Raw genomic sequence first — 19,351 nt, forward strand, 5'->3', positions numbered from 1 at the left:
TTTATAAGTTGACACAAGGGATAATCCTATACCAACACTATGGTTAAGAACCCTTCGGCAGTCAAGTGTTGCCAAAACCTCTACTTGGTAGCCCAAATGGGTGACTTTTGCCATGCACATGTCTGAAATTCCCAGTCCCAATTTGGTCAACCCATGGGTGCTGACAGCGGATGACAAGTTCCAATTTTTTTGTACATTTTCAGGATTTCAGTATAGGCACTTGTACTAGGCCAAGTAAATAAAAAAACGTGTTTCTCGTCCCCTCCCGCTTCCTTTTTTGAAGATTTTGCATTTTTCTTTTTATTTTGCAATCTTTCTGTCATAACTTTTTGTAAAGATGCTAGAGAAGTTGCAACTTCTTCTTATAAGCCTTTACAATAGTATTAGAAGCATTTGTGAAGTGTTTTGTGATGACCAGAGGGGTTGGCATCTCAAAACAACAAAATAAAAAGAGCCTCTTCATGTTTTTCAGCTTCTAATCTTTACGCTATAAAAAAGATAAAAAGCGTCATCATAGGGCAATTTAGGGCATTTTTTCAATAAAAAATAAAAAATAAAAAGCCCCTCTTCCTCCTATTTTTCCAAAACCTGGACGAGAAACTTGTTTTATTTTTTACTTTGCCCTATGTATAAAAGGTAAATTAGTTATTGGTAATAATTCCAAAAGTTTCAAAATACAATTGTTGAAATACGTTTACATTAAGACTATTTAGCATCATGGTAGAGATTGGCTTCAAACAAGGGGCAGGGGTCTGTAAGTAACCAAAGTCAGTATAAAAGACTTTACCCTATAGCTTTACCTAAAATTGCAAGTCCATGTGTCCGTGGACCAGTGTAATATTTTGCATATTGAATTTGAGCCCTAAATAGTCAAATGATGCTTCAATTTGACATTCATTTTGCAAAATTTTCCAATTTCTTAAGGGGAGCATCCACCTCAGACATCTCTGTGCGTTTTGGACACCTGGACACTTGATGTTTTATAAAGCAATAATTACAATCCACCAATAGATTCATTTTTGGCCTAATTCATTCTCACACATTTTCAATGAGTTGACATTTTTGCACCCCCCTCACCCCAATAAGGCCAATAAAACATATTGTTTGCTTGCCCTCCAGTGGGATTTTTGTCGGAAAAATGTTTTTTTATGACACACTTACTAGGGTCTTTCTTGGCTTTCTGGTTGTAATTCGCCTGAAAAATCAGAAATACAAGGAATGAGCAATTTTGGGGTCTTTTAGAACTGAAATTATCAAAATCAAGGGTCTTTTTGGTCAAATATAGGGGGTCTTTCGAAGCTGCAAAATCCAAGTAGGGGGGTCTTTCCGAGTGAACATACCCGTACCCCCCGATCACACAATATTCACATATATTTTTTGGCTATTTTTACACAGATTTTGTATATATCAATTTTTTCATCTTATTCTCACACAAATTTGCTAAATGCCTACATACATGTAGTCTAATCAAACAAATTTATAATATGTAAAAATGATGTATCAAATGGCTAATAGATTGGGGCTTCATTTTCAACAAATTTCCAAATTCTGAGGTGAAGGGTGCCCTCAAGACCGGAGAAGCGCACACCCTAGACATTCCATAATTGACATTCGCAGCCAGGATCAGCTCCCAGAGTTTCATGACGGTTACAATGAGACAATTAGCAGTAAGTTCCTTGTCCAAGGTAATTTCAAACTAACCCAATTTTATATCAATGGCAGCCATAGCCGAGACGGGGACCCAGCTATCTCACCTAAAATGTGAAATAATGCGGCCTTGAAGGGTATTTTAAACTGCATTCTATCACCAGTGTTACACATAGACAAAAGAATGATGACAGTTTACAACACAAAAGAATCTAACATCAAATTTTAAGCGGTTTTAATCCACCCAATTGGGCACTCACAACACCTGTTTGGGAACCAAATATGGCCGACCAAATCCTGACCATGACTTGGCCTGTTGGATTCGTCTATATTCACTTTTTGCCATGATATTGACCAGTAGACACTTTTACCCACCATGATATTTATACAGTACGGTAATTTAAAAAAAATCACCACCATATGTTAGTTTGTCTGATGATGTGTCCTATCAAAACATTTTTAAAAAATGCATTATCAATCTATTGATCATTATGAACATATGGAAAGTTTTGGGTACGTGTACAATTGCAGAATCATACAAAATTAAATATGTAAAATGGCTTCAATTTGGGGCTTCATTTTGAAAAAAAAATCCTAATTCTCAGGGGGCATACTTCAAGGGGGCATCCTTCTCAGACACCCCCTACAACCTAGGGTTGCTTGATTTTTAAATTTCACATTGATTTAAAAATCAACTTTTTTCATTTTTTTACCATTTTTGATAAAATTATGTAAGTTGGTTTATTTCTTTTGACTTTTTTATTTCATTTCTATACTACATTCATTTTACCTTGACAGTCGCAGGGGGTCCTTCGTTCCAATGAGTCAAATAGGGCCCAAACATACGCTAGAGTGAACACGATAATGCGATTCGTATTCCTATGTTGAAAGTTGACAAGCTATTTCTACTTGCTTTAAAGAGAACACACATGTACAAGATATACAAATGTAGATGATTTATTTGTACTAGGATTTCACCCCTGGCCAATTTTGTGCCTATTTTTGCATTTTTCCCAAAAATTATAGCACATTAGTGACAAGTAAGATATGCATATTATAGGGGCAAGGACTACAACTACTTTACTGAAAATTCAGCAACTCAAAGCAAGTAGTTATTGATTTATTGATCAAATATTGGTTTTCCCTCATTTTTGACTGTAACTTCACAACTGTTGTCTGTGCTGAAATAAAATTTCCAGTGCAGTAGTTGTAGCCCTTGCCCCTATAACATACACATCTTACTTGTCACCAATGCGCTATAATTTGTGAGAAAAATGCAAAAACAGGCACAAATTTGGGCAGGGGTGTAGTACCCCTTAAAAAAAATGCATTTTAAATATCAATCTATTGATCATTATGAACATGGAAAGTTTTGGGTACGTGTACAATTGCAGAATCATACAAAATAAAATAAAAATGTAAAATGGCTTCAATTGGGGCTTCATTTTGAAAAAACAATCCTAATTCTCAGGGGGCATTCTTCAAGGGGGCATCCTTCTCAGACACCCCCTACAATACATTGCACAAGGGTTTTTTTTAAACAAATCCACCTAGGGTTGCTTGATTTTTAAATTTCACATTGATTTTTTTCAACTTTTTTCATTTTTTACCATTTTTTATAAGTTGGTTTATAATTTCTTTTGACTATTTTACTTCATTTTTAATGCTTCTACAACTTTAGGGTAAAATGCCTTTCTGATGTTATTTTATCTATACCGTAGCTTAAAACTCATCTTCAAGGTGCAGAATTCAACAAGTTTTTTCCCATCATTTTACCAAATTTTTCTTTGAAGTTTTCACATGTAAAAATATGTTTTGATTTTTTTGTAAATACCTGATAGGGTATACATGCATGTCTAGCATTTCACTGGTCACTTTTGAAATTATCATGGGATATAGCAGTTCTTGGATTTTTTTTTTTTAAATCAGCAACCCTGAATCCACCCACCCAAAATCTTTTTATGGTTACCTAATAACGGGTCTCACTATATAGACCAGAATGGCCTCATTCAAATGGCATAGTTCAATATCTTCAATTAAACAATCATAGTGCAAAATTTGACCTCAAGTTGCAGAGTATGAGTTTTTGTACTCTTTTCAAAGGTCATTCAATGAATGTACAACTGTATTAGGGTTAAAGAACTTAAAGATGAGTATGTTGTGGATCCTAGTGCCTGGTCAAGCCTTCCAATGTACAAGACATGCCTACATGTCCGTCCCAGTACATATCGGTAAAGCCTAGGTCTAAAGCCAAAAAAAATTTGAAGTGCTTTAGTGCTAGTACAGGGAACCTATAGGCCTACCATTGGTTCTTTTTTTTTAATAATCTGACTATAGCTGTATAGGCCTTTCCGTATACACAGAAGTGTCACCACGCAATTGAATAGAAGTGCTTGTAGAGCCTTTGTACATAATATTTATTACAGAGGTTGTCACACTTATTACCTACAGAATCAGTAAATTCCCTGACAAATCTGTGACCACTAACCTGTGTTCAATTCACCTGGTGTAGCACAGAAAAAATGCTCCCCATTTGACCTGCACACAAATTTCAGCTTGTAAAGCATTTTTTTATGTCAACATTTTATGCTAATTATAAGAACATTGATCACCTAAATTATGCTTTCGCTAAAAATTGCTATACATGTATGCAAAATATTCAAAGTAAATCTAACCCTATTATGACGGAATTGGAATTGAGACCCTACTGCAAACTTCTGCTACTGGATCAGAACACCCCTTCAAGGAGCCAAATTAGCAGAAATAGGTGTAATACCGAGAATACTATCCCGATAAAGTACCATACACACCTTATGTTTGCCTGATTTTTTCAAGTTTGCCACTGTCAACTAGTGAAGTGTTACTCGATAACTCGAGAAGTCTACCCATAAATTTGCTCACTGATAGCTTCATAATGACCAGAGTCCATTGCTATCAAAATCTACTAGAAATCACTGAAGCATGACACCGTGTACAGCAATGTAAGTTTGGAAGAAAGAGCTGATCAACTTCAAGCATAAGCATGTCAAGACTGGCTATTGCATCAAAAATGTTGTTGAAATTGCAGAAGTTTACAACTAGCCCTGCGCTTCGCGACCTCACTGGGCGTGCCCTCGGCTGCTTCAAATAGTAAATCTAAATCCTTTTCTGTATATACAATTATAGCATCATCAAATGCAAAAACTACAACCAGAAGCAATTTTTAAAATTAAATTGCTCCTGGTTCATGTGAATTTTACAAGAACCAGGAGCAATTGGTAGGTATGCTAGGTGAATTCAAATTTGCCATCAAACTGCATCATTTTATATATCAAATCAAAGCCCTTGAGTAAACAAAGCCAAAACTGAAAACCATTTTTTCATAGCACTTTCCGTAGCAAAGTTACATCTTGTCAAAGATTGACTTTCATCAAAAAGTTTCAGCTAGCAAAATTCCCCAAAACGGCATTTCGGGGTGTTTCTAGATCTTAGTCTCATTATGATAGTAGCTTTTTTAATGGAACTGCTATCCAAATCCTCTAAAATTCCATGTGCGAGTGACTTATCACCATAAAAATCATATATTTGGGTCAAGTGAAGTATAGAAAACATATTTATATACGCTTTTCTTTCTTGCCAGTTGTTTTAAATTTCTATGTAAATATGCACTGACATTGTCGGCGAACTTGGCTGACTAGCAAATGTGTTAACTAAGGTTTGCCTGGGTTACCTACAATTGGTGGCTTTTATACGACGGCAAATTTGCTCCAGTGCCTGCTTGCGCTTACAAGTAAATTATTTCAAGGCTGGTTACCTGTTGATTATCAAGCATGTCTAGTACCGGTATGACAAGTTATATTCACCAGTGGCTGCGTACATCCAGGGGCGTAGCCAGCTTTCTTGGTCAGGGGGGGGGGGCAAAATAAAATTTTGGGGGCATAGACGAAAAAAATTGCAGTTGCATCATACAATACATAGAGACTGTATGTCTTCGAGCTTCCCAAAAAGGGCCTTATTGGGATGATGTGCGCGCGAAGAGAAAAAAAATGGTATTTTACACTATTTTCGCCCATTATCCGCTAAAAAGGGCTTTATCACTACAATGTCTTGTGCAGCGTGGCCTTGTGTGGAAAAATTTTGTATTTTACACTATTTTGGCCCGGCATTTGGCTAGAAAAGGGGCTCCTTGCCCTTTTTTTTTTTCTTTGCCCTCCTTATTTTCTCTTTCTTTTTTTGGCAGAGGGGCACTTTTTCTTTAATTTTTTTGTCAGGGGGGGCACTCTGCCCCACCTGCACCCCCGCTGGCTACGCTACTGCGTACATCCCTGATTTGTGTATGAATTCATCATCAATACAATTCACCATGATCATGTGGGCGTATGCCAGCATCTCACTTCCAAGTTGGATCTTTCTCCAAATCACTGTCACTGATGACACAACAATTAATCATCAATCACAGAATCATAGTCAAAATCAAAACAACAACAAAGGTTATTCATAAACTGGCTCTGCTCACGTGGAGAGAAACACATGTCATTGTCAGTTTGTCAAGTCAACAAAATCCGTGGTCTTTGGGCACTACAAAAAAGTTTTGTAACGTCATGAACGTTAAGCTTACGTTTTACAACCACGAACCTGTCCCTGGAAGTGGAATTTGGAATCAAGATCATGACATGAGATGCAGACAGCGACAGTCAATGACTGTGCATTCTCCACCCTGCATTCTTTAGCTAAGTCACCTACCTGTCCTGTGATTCCAGTGATTAGTGCCACTTTCATTTTCCGTTCCATCCCTGCGCTAGCTGTAGAATTTGACGCCATTTTCCCTCCTAGTCCTAGATCCTCGATCCACGTAAACAGTGCAAACAGTGACAACACTGTCGAATTTCCCACACGGCGCTGTACGGCTTTATTGACATACACGTGGAAACAAACGTACATGTACATGTACTCTGCATATGCAGCACACAGAAACCGTACAAAGTACATATACTATTGAACTCTGACCTTGTAACCTGTGACCAAATAAACAGTCAATCAATTATCCAGTGTTACCAAAACATGTATCGATGGGGCGCACTGGGGCTGAATTTGTCGACGATTGAGCGCCCAATTTTAATTTAATGATATTTTTTGTGCTTTAAAGATAATTTCCATAAAGAAAAATTATTGCGCATCAATAAAATGGGTAATTTTAACTTATTTACATGTTTAATTTAGAAAAAACGTCCACATGTCCTGGTCCATGGCAACAAGTAGTAACCCAATAGGAAGGATTGTCACAAAATTAGCAACACTGAAAATCCCCAACCTCATTAAAAATCGACATGTTCGGGCAAGCAAGGTAAAAGCCACGCTACCTGAGCATTACGTCACAAATATGACCAATGAGGGTACAGGAAAGCCCGGCGAGTGGGCGGGGCATCTACCGAGGATAAACATGAATGGGGAAATCCCAGAAAATAGATCAGCTGAGTCGATAAACTGGCCTGGTAAAGGTAGCATCTCTGGTACATCTCTTTCGTTTTATATCATATTTATTTATTTATTTATTTATCGACACGAATACTGTTGTCAATGTATACCACCAGCACGCGTGTATGAAGTCGCTCACATCAGTGGAAATATATACTCAGGAATTATTATGCGAATATGAACCATATAGGAATAAGTAATTTTTTGGAGCCCGTAGGTTTGCTGCGATATTGTGACGTGTTTCAAATCAAAGGATATGATGTTGAAACTGATTTTTGTACGTTAACATCTGAAGATTTGGATGACATGAATATTAAAGATGAAGATCATCGAGCTACGTTACTACATGCTGGTAAGTACATTGCTCATTAAAAAATTGCTCATTAATTGTATCTGTGAGTTTACCTACGAATGTATTATATGCGGCGTCTGCTAGCTCATCATGAGTCCGGAATCCACCCGGCGGCATCGGCTAGTATAGTGCCTGGACTAAGTCTAACTCAACAGAAATATATTTATATCTGAAAAAAAATAATGAAAATATGTAGAATTTTCTTTTAATATCCTGCCAACCTTATTATAAAATCTAAATCAATTTCTCCGATCAGGGAGTCAAAAAAATAGTACCATAAAACTTGAATTGCAATACTATACATGAAACATGCCATTTTTGAGCTATACAAATGTACATGTAACCCTTAACTGGAAAACTTGCCTTCATCACACGGTAGAGAAATATAGACAAATATACAAATGCAGGTATTCCTATTATTTATTTATATGTATACTTATTAAAAGTCCAGACGTTTTCAGACGGAGACGTCTTCATGCGAGTCTTGCTATCATTTATTTGAATGATGGCAAGTTTCGTCCGCTGTCTATGGTTTCGTTACCTTTGAATCATACACACTAGAAAGGGTCTATGTTTGAATAGATGAATTTCCCGTTTATATTTACTTTTCTAATGTAAAATGTAAAAAAAACTCACTTTTCAAAAGATTGAAATCATTCCAAAAGTGACTCTTAAAAGTGCATTTTGTGATCCACAGCATCATCCCCCACTTTTCTCAAAAAATGTTGAGATTTTTATATCACTGGAAACCTCTGGCTACATGATAATGTGTATGTACAGAAAATTTCTTGCAGATTAATTCACTAGCAAAGATATCGTGAAATTTGAATTTCGTTCTGGTATACCAGAACGAAATTACTACACATTGTCTATGGAGCAGTGCCCACATAATCATGCATAACTCGCAAACGCAAAACTGAAATTTTGGAAATAAGCTTTTTTAGTGGATATCTACTGACAAATGTCATAAAAAGAGGATGCTATGATCACGAAATACTCCTTTAAATGCAAAACCACTCCTAAAAGAGAATATAAACGGCATTCTTTTTGAAGGTAAGATAAGGGACATTACTAAAAAATAAAAAATAAAAAAGAGTTATAGGCATAAACCGCAAGTGAGTCACACTCATCTACCATTTGGCCAACTCATCACGCATAGCGTATCGCCTAAAACCGCAGCTCGCGTGCCGACCATCTCGGTGAAGTACCTCGCCTCATCATCTATCTTCTTGTTTTAATAATGCGTTGCTCCGTAATCAGGAAAAACCGCATTATGTACTGCACTGTAGGTATTATAAGTTGTGCGGTCAGCCTAATATTTAAAACATGCAAAATATTATGTATCCATGGAGTTGTCCGCTTATTTGAAATATGTCTTTTCCGTGACTTGAAGAGAAGTTGAGAATGATGAAGAATTTTATTAACCAATTTTCCAGCGAAAACACGAGCTGAATTAAATATCAAAGTTGGGCCTAATCTTTTGAATCCAGTTTCATGACTCTTTTACAAAGTGCCACAACCCAAAATTGCCATACCGTATTTGTCTCAGTTTTCGATTTTGGTGGCAGCGGTGGGATTTTAGATCCGTCCGCCTTGGATTCGATCAATTTCTAGATAAGTTACGCATAATTTTGCTGCAATAATTTATGATGATATTGTGTCGAAGTTAGGCTAAATAGCGATAATTACCAGATCAGTTTTCAACTCGTGTTAATTTTTTGTGAGAATCAAATCTTTCCGATAAATTCGCAGTCAAAATGGAATCTTACAAATCTATTTCAATCGATTCCTGGTTCTCACCAAATTTGATAACAAAGTTATTGAAGTTAAGTACATCCGTGGAAAAAAAGTTTTCGTTAAATTCTCATAGAGTAAATTAATATAAATTGGCACAAATGTTTTATGTGCACATTTTAGACGGACACTTTGGTCAAATAACGTCATGAACGTAGTCGCATGTACCATTCGCATTTTTTTTAAACAAACTTGAAGTATTAAGTTGTTTTGCGTTCTTTGCTCAATTATTAGATATTTTCCCCTCTCAAATTAAATCCATGTTAGAATCCCGGGGTTAGAATATTGACAGTGTTATATACAAACTTTCATAAATAACGTTATTATTTATTCTCTCTCTTTTCTCTCCCAACTTTCAGCACAAAACTACAAACCTTCCACCCAATACGAAGTCTTTAAATGGCTCCGTGATCATGGAATTGAATATTATTTCACAAACTTTATTAGGAGTAATTATAACTCTTTAAGAGAGTTAACTCGTTTGGAATTAACAGCAGATGTACTCCACGAATTGGAAATACAATTACCTGGTCATCGCAAAAGATTACAACAAGCATGTAAGTCTCTTATTCGATAAATATTGTGGTTCTGAAAAGTGAATTATTGTATAGATCCTTTTGGGTATACATTATTCATGTAGGCCTATGTCTACTTTGGAAAATGGAAAATAAACTGTCATTTTCAGAAATTTCAAAGAAAAAGCTCTAAGCCTGAATGGCTGCTGGACTGTTTGAAATGTTTTAACAACGTTTTTAATGTTTTAAAAATATCGCGAGCTCAAAAAGCGAAATTTTTTGCATATAGACCTATTTGTTGAACGTTTTATGCTATATGATAATCCTTCGAATTATATTTTGAATAACTCCCTAAACAAACATGATGCCCAATCAACGGAGTCCAGTATTTATTATGAATCAGTGTAATTTTTGGTTCACATATTAAATTCGTGAAATTATGTAATTTACATGATGATATAAAACAAAACAAAGGGAACACTTCAGTTCAATAGGTTTTTCATATTGTGTGAATTTGCATCGCGGGGGAGTTTGGCCTATGGACAGTAATTTAGCAGTGTGGGTGGATCTTGTATTTTATTTTTATTTTTCGTCTTCAAAATGGCAGCCACCATGGCGATGACGTGGCGAAAATGATGGTTTCATGATGCGGGGATTTCCATGTCTAAAATGTTGAAAACATCTTCAGAAAACGCGCGTCTTTTTACCCTCGAATTAGATTCCATCCCGCTATGCGTAGTCTGAATGATCGAAAGCTCGTGCAGAGTATGTGAGGAAACTGCCCTTGAGGCTCATAATACTTATGTTCGAGACTTTTTTAAGGACCTTGCGAGACAAACAAAGTTTTGGAGGGGCATGTCCAGGCTTGTCCAGTGGTCAAACAAATTTGGACATTTAAGACAAGTAATAATCCCACAATGCAACGCGGTCGATTGGTCATTATAGTGATGATTGAAACAAAATGCATATTATCACTTGTCATTGTTAAAAGGGCATTTCGTGATCCACAGCTTCTAAAAGAAATTGAGATTTTTATATCACTGGAAACCTCTGGCTACATAATGTTTATGTACAAAAACATTCTTGCAGATTATTTTGTTTTGCAAAGATATCGTGAAATATGAATTTCGTTCTGCATAGTCTATGGAGCAGCCTATAAAAATACACATAATCATGCATATAGGCCTAACTCGCAAACGCAAAATCGGAATCAACTGAAATTTTGGGAATATATTTTCGTGGATATCTACTGAAAAATGTCATTAAAAGAGGATGCTAGGATCACGAAATACTCCTTTAAGTGAAATGTCAAAAATGGAAACAATCAATAAAACATGATAAATGACATAAGCCAAATAAAACGTTAGTAAAACAGAAACAAAAATACTTTAAACCTAACGACAAAATTACGACTAAAAAAAAAAAAACTGATTCGGAAATAACATACTCGAGACTCAATCAATATGTTATCTTATAGGCTATAGCGGAAAATTTTCAATAAATACGAGGGAGGGTTTTTTTATGACACTTATCCATGAGAAAGTACAAAATTGGACTTTGTTAGGAATTGATTAAAAGTGATTTAAGTCGGAACAAATCCTTTTTTTTCCCTTTTTTTTTTTCAAATAGTGCGCTCTGAAAAAGTCCGTGCGGACACGCTCCTCCAAAATGAACTAAAATGAGATTTGGACACAGTCCACACCAGTATATTTGTGGTCATCGTGTCGTAATTACCTGATTATGACATTTTTTTGAAAAAGATTTTTCAAAAAATTATATACTTTGGAATACGTACTTATGGAAAACTTTATACATATAAATAAGTTTATTAGAGAACATGGATCACTTCCAAGACTTTTTGTAGTACTCTAGAGCATGGGTTCTCATAACTGCGGCACTATCCCACATGTGGCAGTTTGCATCTTTCTGTGTGGCACTCGGAAAATGTTCAGAAACAAAGAAAATAATAAGAAATATGTGGCTATTTGACACTTCTGACCTCATTTTCAAAGATATTGCGGCACTTTGTGGCACTTCAGCCATAGTTAAGAAACCCTGCTGGGGGGGATATCCCTCAGAATTTCACTTTAAAAAATGGGGCTACTCCTTTCCTCGAGCACTGTTGGAAAAACCGAAAACTACTTACAAGTTACAATTTTACATGGGGGAAACCAAAACCTCTCTCCCTCATTAATTTATGAAAATCCTCTGACGAGAACCAAAACATTAATTTTATACGACCTAATACACCTTTGGGGGCAAGAACTTTCTCATTTCATGTAACAGTAAAATTGTTTATTGCTTGTTGGAAGTGGTTTTGTTTGCTTCTTTCTGTTTATTCCTTTTGCTTTTTGAGGGCATTGTTGACTGAGACTGTTTATTTGTCTCAGTTTATTGGCCTGACTTGACCAAAAGCGCGTAGTTTATTGAGAAAACCATTCCACATGCTATCACAATAAACTTTTTTTTTTCCATTAATGAATAGGATAGCAACGTTTGCCCAGTATTTTTGTGGGATGTGAGAGCACATCAGTCACACCAAATTGCATTCTATCGAGCAATGACCTTCTGATATCAAATAATTTTGATTTTTTTTTTAAATTCGCGATATAATACAAATTTTATTACAAATTATTAAAAGTTGATATTTTTGATAGTTTAAAACAGTCCTCGAAGTAAACCTATCGATATGTACTTAAAAGTGTATGTACCTGGGAGGAAAAGGCGTCCATTATTGAACATTTTAACATTTCTTATTGACGATATACATTTTGTTCCCCCAAACACCTAAAAATTTTAGAGGTTGGGCGTAACCATTTGCAGGGAAAATCAGGACGGACAAATATAAAATTTCTTGTATCTGTATTTTTTTAGATCCTATTTCCCCGCCGACTGTATTTGGAAAGTAAACACGTCTTTAGTTCGTAAAATTAAAATATTTTTCGAGTTTATAATGTAGTAATTGCATGAGCTATAGCTTGAAATTAAGGAACTAACTGCTTCGGTTATACTGTGGTACGAGAACTCGAACTGGCTGTGATAGTTTATTGTGGTATGCATAGGGTGTGCGCTTCTCTTAGTCCCTGTTTGTTGCTGAATGGTATTATGGTGTGTCTTGGGCCCCAGTGGTCAGCGATTTCCTGTAAAATATGTGCTGAGGCTGTGTGCTAATGAGCGCACTTGGCTATTTTCATCGGTTAATATTTCGGGAAATTTTCCAGAGATGTATACCCGCACGTGCGGCCTCATTTTTCTCTAACATGAATGTAGTAAGTCCTGCATGGCTATTTTGACCCTTTGACTTTCCAACAACGTCGGGTTCATATAAGTTTCAACATGTCTTGGCCCTTGTTGATCGATGTTTTACCACAAGTCTTAAACCATGCATGATATACGTTTGGCCTCGCATCGAAGGATATTAATGTGCAAGAAAGTCCGATCTGCAATAGCTACCCTAAAGACATTTCCCAATTACTGCATTCTATATTGTTCATATATGACACATGGGAGCTATTGCAGATAGGGTAATCTTACACTAAACCCCGATGCTCCTCATCATGTCTAGTGATGATATCTCCAGTCATAATTCCACCAACATAGATGAACTTTGATGAACACATCCACACCACCAAAGCAGTTAATCAAGACGCGATTTTAACCACAATTATTCCACACTCTAAGAAATAAAATAATGTTCGACCTATTATATAAGAAGGCTTTGTTGTCCTCTTTCTATACAGAACCTTTAAATTAATGTCTGTACAAAAATATCAACAACGTTTTTAAAGCTCTACCGGACCATTTTGGTTCTTTGAATAACAATTTCAACTGTACACATGTATAATGTATATACAGACCATTTCAACTGTATAGAATATAAACAGATCATTATAAAATAGTTTAGGTTCTAAGCTATTCTGAGATGGTTCTCTAAATAACCAAAAAGGTTCTTCGGATCTCATAGAACCACTTTGAGTGAGGCTTCCATGTAGAGTGCAAAAAGGTTACAAATCAAATCTGTTATTGTTTAGAGTTTATATATACCAATCAAAAACCCATATGAAAAGGGCTCGACAAAGTGAAAATGTCAAAATGGGTACACAGTTTCAAACAAGATACATCCACATTACAACATGTTACAAATAATGAGGCCAAACCTCTACTCATTCGCCTAAAGAAATAGGCCTAGCGTCAATTAACTCAACTTGTTATACCATATACATGTATCTGAAAAAACGTTCTGATAGCAGTATAGAAAAGCTATCCACTGAAGATATCTTCAAATGAGCCTAGTTCATAGAGTTATCTAGCTACTACTCGTTCTAATGAAAATAACATCAATACAATAAACTCTCAATGTTTATATGGACATTGTATATAGCTATCTACTGCAGATACCACTCAGTTAATAAACAGCTATCTACAGAAGATAGCACTCAGTTAATAAAAAGCTATCTACTGAAGATAGCACTCAGTTAATAAAAAGCTATTTACTTAAGATAGCACTCAGATAATAAACAGCCATCTACTGAAGATAGCACTCAGATAATAAACAGCTATCTACAGAAGATAGCACTCAGTTAATAAAAGCTAACTACTGCTGATAGCACTCAGTTAATAAAAAGCTATCTACTGAAGATAGCACTCAGTTAATAAAAAGCTATCTACTGAAGATAGCACTCGGATAATAAACAGCTATCTACAGAAGATAGCACTCAGTTAATAAAAAGCTAACTACTGCTGATAGCACTCAGTTAATAAAAAGCTATCTACTGAAGATAGCACTCGGATAATAAACAGCTATCTACAGAAGATAGCACTCAGTTTATAAAAAGCTATCTACTGAAGATAGCACTCAGATAATAAACAGCTGAGCTATCTACTGAAGATAGCACTCAGATAATAAACAGCTATCTACAGAAGATAGCACTCAGTTAATAAAAAGCTAACTACTGCTGATAGCACTCAGTTAATAAAAAGCTATCTACTGAAGATAGCACCAGTTAATAAAAAGCTATCTACTGAAGATAGCACTCGGATAATAAACAGCTATCTACAGAAGATAGCACTCAGTTTATAAGTTTATAAAAAGCTATCTACTGAAGATAGCACTCAGATAATAAACAGCTGAGCTATCTACTGAAGATAGCACTCACTTAATAAATAGCTATCTACTGAAGATAGCACTCACTTAATAAACAGCTATCTACTGAAGATAACACTCACTTAATAAACAGCTATCTACTAAAGATAGCACTCAGATAATAAACAGCTATCTACAGAAGATAGCACTCAGTTAATAAACAACTATCTACTAAAGATAGCACTCAGATAATAAACAGCTATCTACAGAAGATAGTACTCAGTTAATAAACAGCTATCTACTGAAGATAGCATTCAGTTAATAAACAGCTATCTACTGAAGATAGCACTCGGATAATAAACAGCTATCTACTGAAGATAGCACTCAGATAATAAACAGCTGAGCTATCTACTGAAGATAGCACTCACTTAATAAACAGCTATCTACTGAAGATAGCACTCAGATAATAAAAAGCTATCTACTGAAGATAGCACTCAGATAATAAACAGCTATCTACAGAAGATAGTACTCACTTAATAAACAGCTATCTACTGAAGATAGCACTCACTTAATAAACAGCTATCTACTAAAGATAGCACTCAGATAATAAACAGCTATCTACAGAAGATAGTACTCAGTTAATAAACAGCTATCTACTGAAGATAGCACTCGGATAATAAACAGCTATCTACAGAAGATAGCACTCACTTAATAAACAGCTATCTACTAAAGATAGCACTCAGATAATAAACAGCTATCTACAGAAGATAGTACTCAGTTAATAAACAGCTATCTACTGCTGATAGCACTCACTTAATAAACAGCTATCTACTAAAGATAGCACTCAGATAATAAACAGCTATCTGCAGAAGATAGCACTCAGTTAATAAACAACTATCTACTAAAGATAGCACTCAGATAATAAACAGCTATCTACAGAAGATAGTACTCAGTTAATAAACAGCTATCTACTGAAGATAGCACTCGGATAATAAACAGCTATCTACAGAAGATAGCACTCACTTAATAAACAGCTATCTACTAAAGATAGCACTCAGATAATAAACAGCTATCTACAGAAGATAGTACTCAGTTAATAAACAGCTATCTACTGCTGATAGCACTCACTTAATAAACAGCTATCTACTAAAGATAGCACTCAGATAATAAACAGCTATCTGCAGAAGATAGCACTCAGTTAATAAACAACTATCTACTAAAGATAGCACTCAGATAATAAACAGCTATCTACAGAAGGTAGCACTCACTTAATAAACAGCTATCTACTAAAGATAGCACTCAGATAATAAACAGCTATCTACAGAAGATAGTACTCAGTTAATAAACAGCTATCTACAGAAGATAGCACTCAGTTAATAAAAAGCTATCTACTGAAGATAGCACTCAGTTAATAAACAGCTATCTACAGAAGATAGTACTCAGTTAATAAAAAGCTAACTACTGCTGATAGCACTCACTTAATAAACAGCTATCTACTAAAGATAGCACTCAGATAATAAACAGCTATCTACAGAAGATAGCTCTCAGTTAATAAACAACTATCTACTAAAGATAGCACTCAGATAATAAACAGCTATCTACAGAAGATAGCACTCACTTAATAAACAGCTATCTACTAAAGATAGCACTCAGATAATAAACAGCTATCTACAGAAGATAGTACTCAGTTAATAAACAGCTATCTACAGAAGATAGCACTCAGTTAATAAAAAGCTATCTACTGAAGATAGCACTCAGTTAATAAACAGCTATCTACAGAAGATAGCACTCAGTTAATAAAAAGCTATCTACTGAAGATAGCACTCAGATAATAAACAGCTATCTACTGAGATAGCACTCAGTTAATAAAAAGCTAACTACTGCTGATAGCACTCAGTTAATAAAAAGCTATCTACTGAAGATAGCACTCAGATAATAAACAGCTATCTACTGAAGATAGCACTCAGTTAATAAACAGCTATCTACTGAAGATAGCACTCAGATAATAAAAAGCTATCTACTGAAGATAGCACTCAGTTTATAAAAAGCTATCTACTGAAGATAGCACTCAATTAATTAACAGCTACGGTATCTACTGAAGATAGCACTCAGTTAATAAACAGCTATCTACCATGTCTACTGAAGATAGCATTCAGTTAACAAACAGCTATCTACAGAAGATAGCACTCAGTTAATAAACAGCTATCTACAGAAGATATCACTCAGTTAATAAAAAGCTAACTACTGCTGATAGCACTCAGTTAATAAAAAGCTATCTACTGAAGATAGCACTCAGATAATAAACAGCTATCTACTGAGATAGCACTCAGTTAATAAAAAGCTAACTACTGCTGATAGCACTCAGTTAATAAAAAGCTATCTACTGAAGATAGCACTCAGATAATAAACAGCTATCTACTGAAGATAGCACTCAGTTAATAAACAGCTATCTACTGAATATAGCACTCAGATAATAAAAAGCTATCTACTGAAGATAGCACTCAGTTTATAAAAAGCTATCTACTGAAGATAGCACTCAATTAACAGCTACGGTATCTACTGAAGATAGCACTCAGTTAATAAACAGCTATCTACCATGTCTACTGAAGATAGCATTCAGTTAACAAACAGCTATCTACAGAAGATAGCACTCAGTTAATAAAAAGCTATCTACTGAAGATAACACTCAGATGTTAACAGCTATCTACTGAAGATAGCACTCAGCTAACAAACAGCCTCACGATAACCTCAAATAAACCCAATTTGTTCATAGACTTATCTGATGTTGTCACACGAGGTCTGTCGTATGTACTCGGTTTAGGGAAACCTGTATGGTTCCTTCACTATTGGTGTGAACATTGATGGTCACATCTTTCAATAGGTGATGGTGCAGATATAGAAACACTCCTCCTACTCCATCTGTGTGGCATTTGCATTCCAAGTGTCAGTTTTAATATAACTACTTACATATCCTTTGCCATATGTTTATTTAAAAGAGATTTAAATACTCTGCATGCTAGCCATAGGCTTCAACATAAAAAGTCACAAGTTTTGAGATATTTTCCCACAATATCAAGAGCTATCTTAAGAACCACTGAATCAATACTGGCTTGTTTGTACTCAAACCTTTTTGTGACAAAGATACCCAAATGTGGGCCAAAAATGGACATGTATATTGCCTTCTGTTATCCGGCATGTCATTGTGGACATTTTGTATTCCGAAGCTAATCTTATAACTTCCCAGACCTTTTCATAACTATTGCATATAAGCAAAGCTTGTCCGATCTACCGGTGACCGATGTATACAGTTAGCAGTATAATAATGAGTGTCCCTTGATATATGTGGACCATCACATTATGCCCTATAGGCACTTATAGATAATGCACCAATCTTCAACCATGTACAATTTATCTTAACCCTCTACATGCTGGTTTCTTATGATAATATAAATGAATGAATCTTTATTTGCCATAATCAAAAAACAAGCAAAATACATTGAAATCACACATTAAATCATTGATGATTTAATGTGTGATTTCAGTGTATTTGCTTGTTTTTTGATTATGGCAATAAAGATTCATTCATTTATATTTAATTATTATTTAATCAAAGAAAGACAACTATAGGAGATGATCGAAAGCCAATAAGGTCAGCATTGCCCGTCCCCTTGCCGAATTAATTTTAAACAACAGCATGCAATAATACAAAGTATTAACTTAAGGGATCTGGAATGAGCGTTTTGAGCGTTTCGACAGTATTTTTAGGGACATGAGAGCACCTCAGACGTATCGAATTGCATTCTGAATACGAAGCATGTATATCTGATATCAAATAATTTCATTTTTTGAAAATCACGTTATAATACAAATTTTATGACAAATTATAAAACATTGACATTTGTCAAATTGTTGATATATAACAGTCCTCGAAGTAAATTTTATAAATCTAATGATATATTCTTAAAGTGTATGTAGCTGGGAGGAAAAGCCGACGATCAATTGAAAATTTTGACCTTTCATATTGAAGATATGGATTTTTTTCCCCAAAAGCCCTAATTTTTTTTTTTAAAAAAAAAAAAAATCCATATCTTCAATACGAAAGGTCAAATTTTTCAATTGATCGTCCGCTTTTCATCCCACCTACATACACTTTAAGTATAAATCATCAGATTTATAAAGTTTACTTCGAGTACTATTAAATATCAAAAATATCCATTTTAACGATTTGCCATAAAATGTGTATTAAATTGCGAATTTCAAAAAATCAAAATTATTTTGATATCAGAAGGACATTCTTCGTATTCAGAATGCAATTCGATATGCCTGATGTGCTCTAATGTTATTATGGCAAAATAATTTTTTGAAATTCGCAATTTAATACACATTTTATGGCAAATCATTAAAAATTGATATTTTTGATATTTAACAGTACTTGAAGTAAACTTTATAAATCTGATGATTTATACTTAAAGTGTATGTAGGTGGGATGAAATGCCGACGATCAAT

The 19,351-nt window shown here is 35.1% G+C and overlaps 2 protein-coding genes across 2 annotated transcripts in view; one reads left to right on the top strand and one right to left on the bottom strand.

Moving 5' to 3' along the window:
* LOC140146313 (GDP-mannose 4,6 dehydratase-like) overlaps positions 1-6,609 on the bottom strand; it is a 306,686-nt gene extending 300,077 nt beyond the window's left edge. The window contains exon 1 of the mRNA XM_072168112.1: positions 6,370-6,609. Within this exon, the coding sequence (XP_072024213.1) occupies positions 6,370-6,573 (204 nt within the window). The 5' untranslated portion in view covers positions 6,574-6,609. The remainder of the gene's footprint in view (positions 1-6,369) is intronic.
* Positions 6,610-7,088: 479 nt separating this feature from the next.
* The window catches only part of LOC140146314 (uncharacterized), a 75,953-nt gene continuing 63,690 nt past the window's right edge, over positions 7,089-19,351 (top strand). Inside the window, exons 1-2 of the mRNA XM_072168113.1 lie at positions 7,089-7,453; positions 9,607-9,804. Of these exons, the coding sequence (XP_072024214.1) occupies positions 7,279-7,453; positions 9,607-9,804 (373 nt within the window). The 5' untranslated portion in view covers positions 7,089-7,278. The remainder of the gene's footprint in view (positions 7,454-9,606; positions 9,805-19,351) is intronic.

This window comes from Amphiura filiformis, chromosome 2 (assembly GCF_039555335.1).
Source record: "Amphiura filiformis chromosome 2, Afil_fr2py, whole genome shotgun sequence".
Classification (NCBI taxonomy): Eukaryota; Metazoa; Echinodermata; class Ophiuroidea; order Amphilepidida; family Amphiuridae; genus Amphiura; species Amphiura filiformis.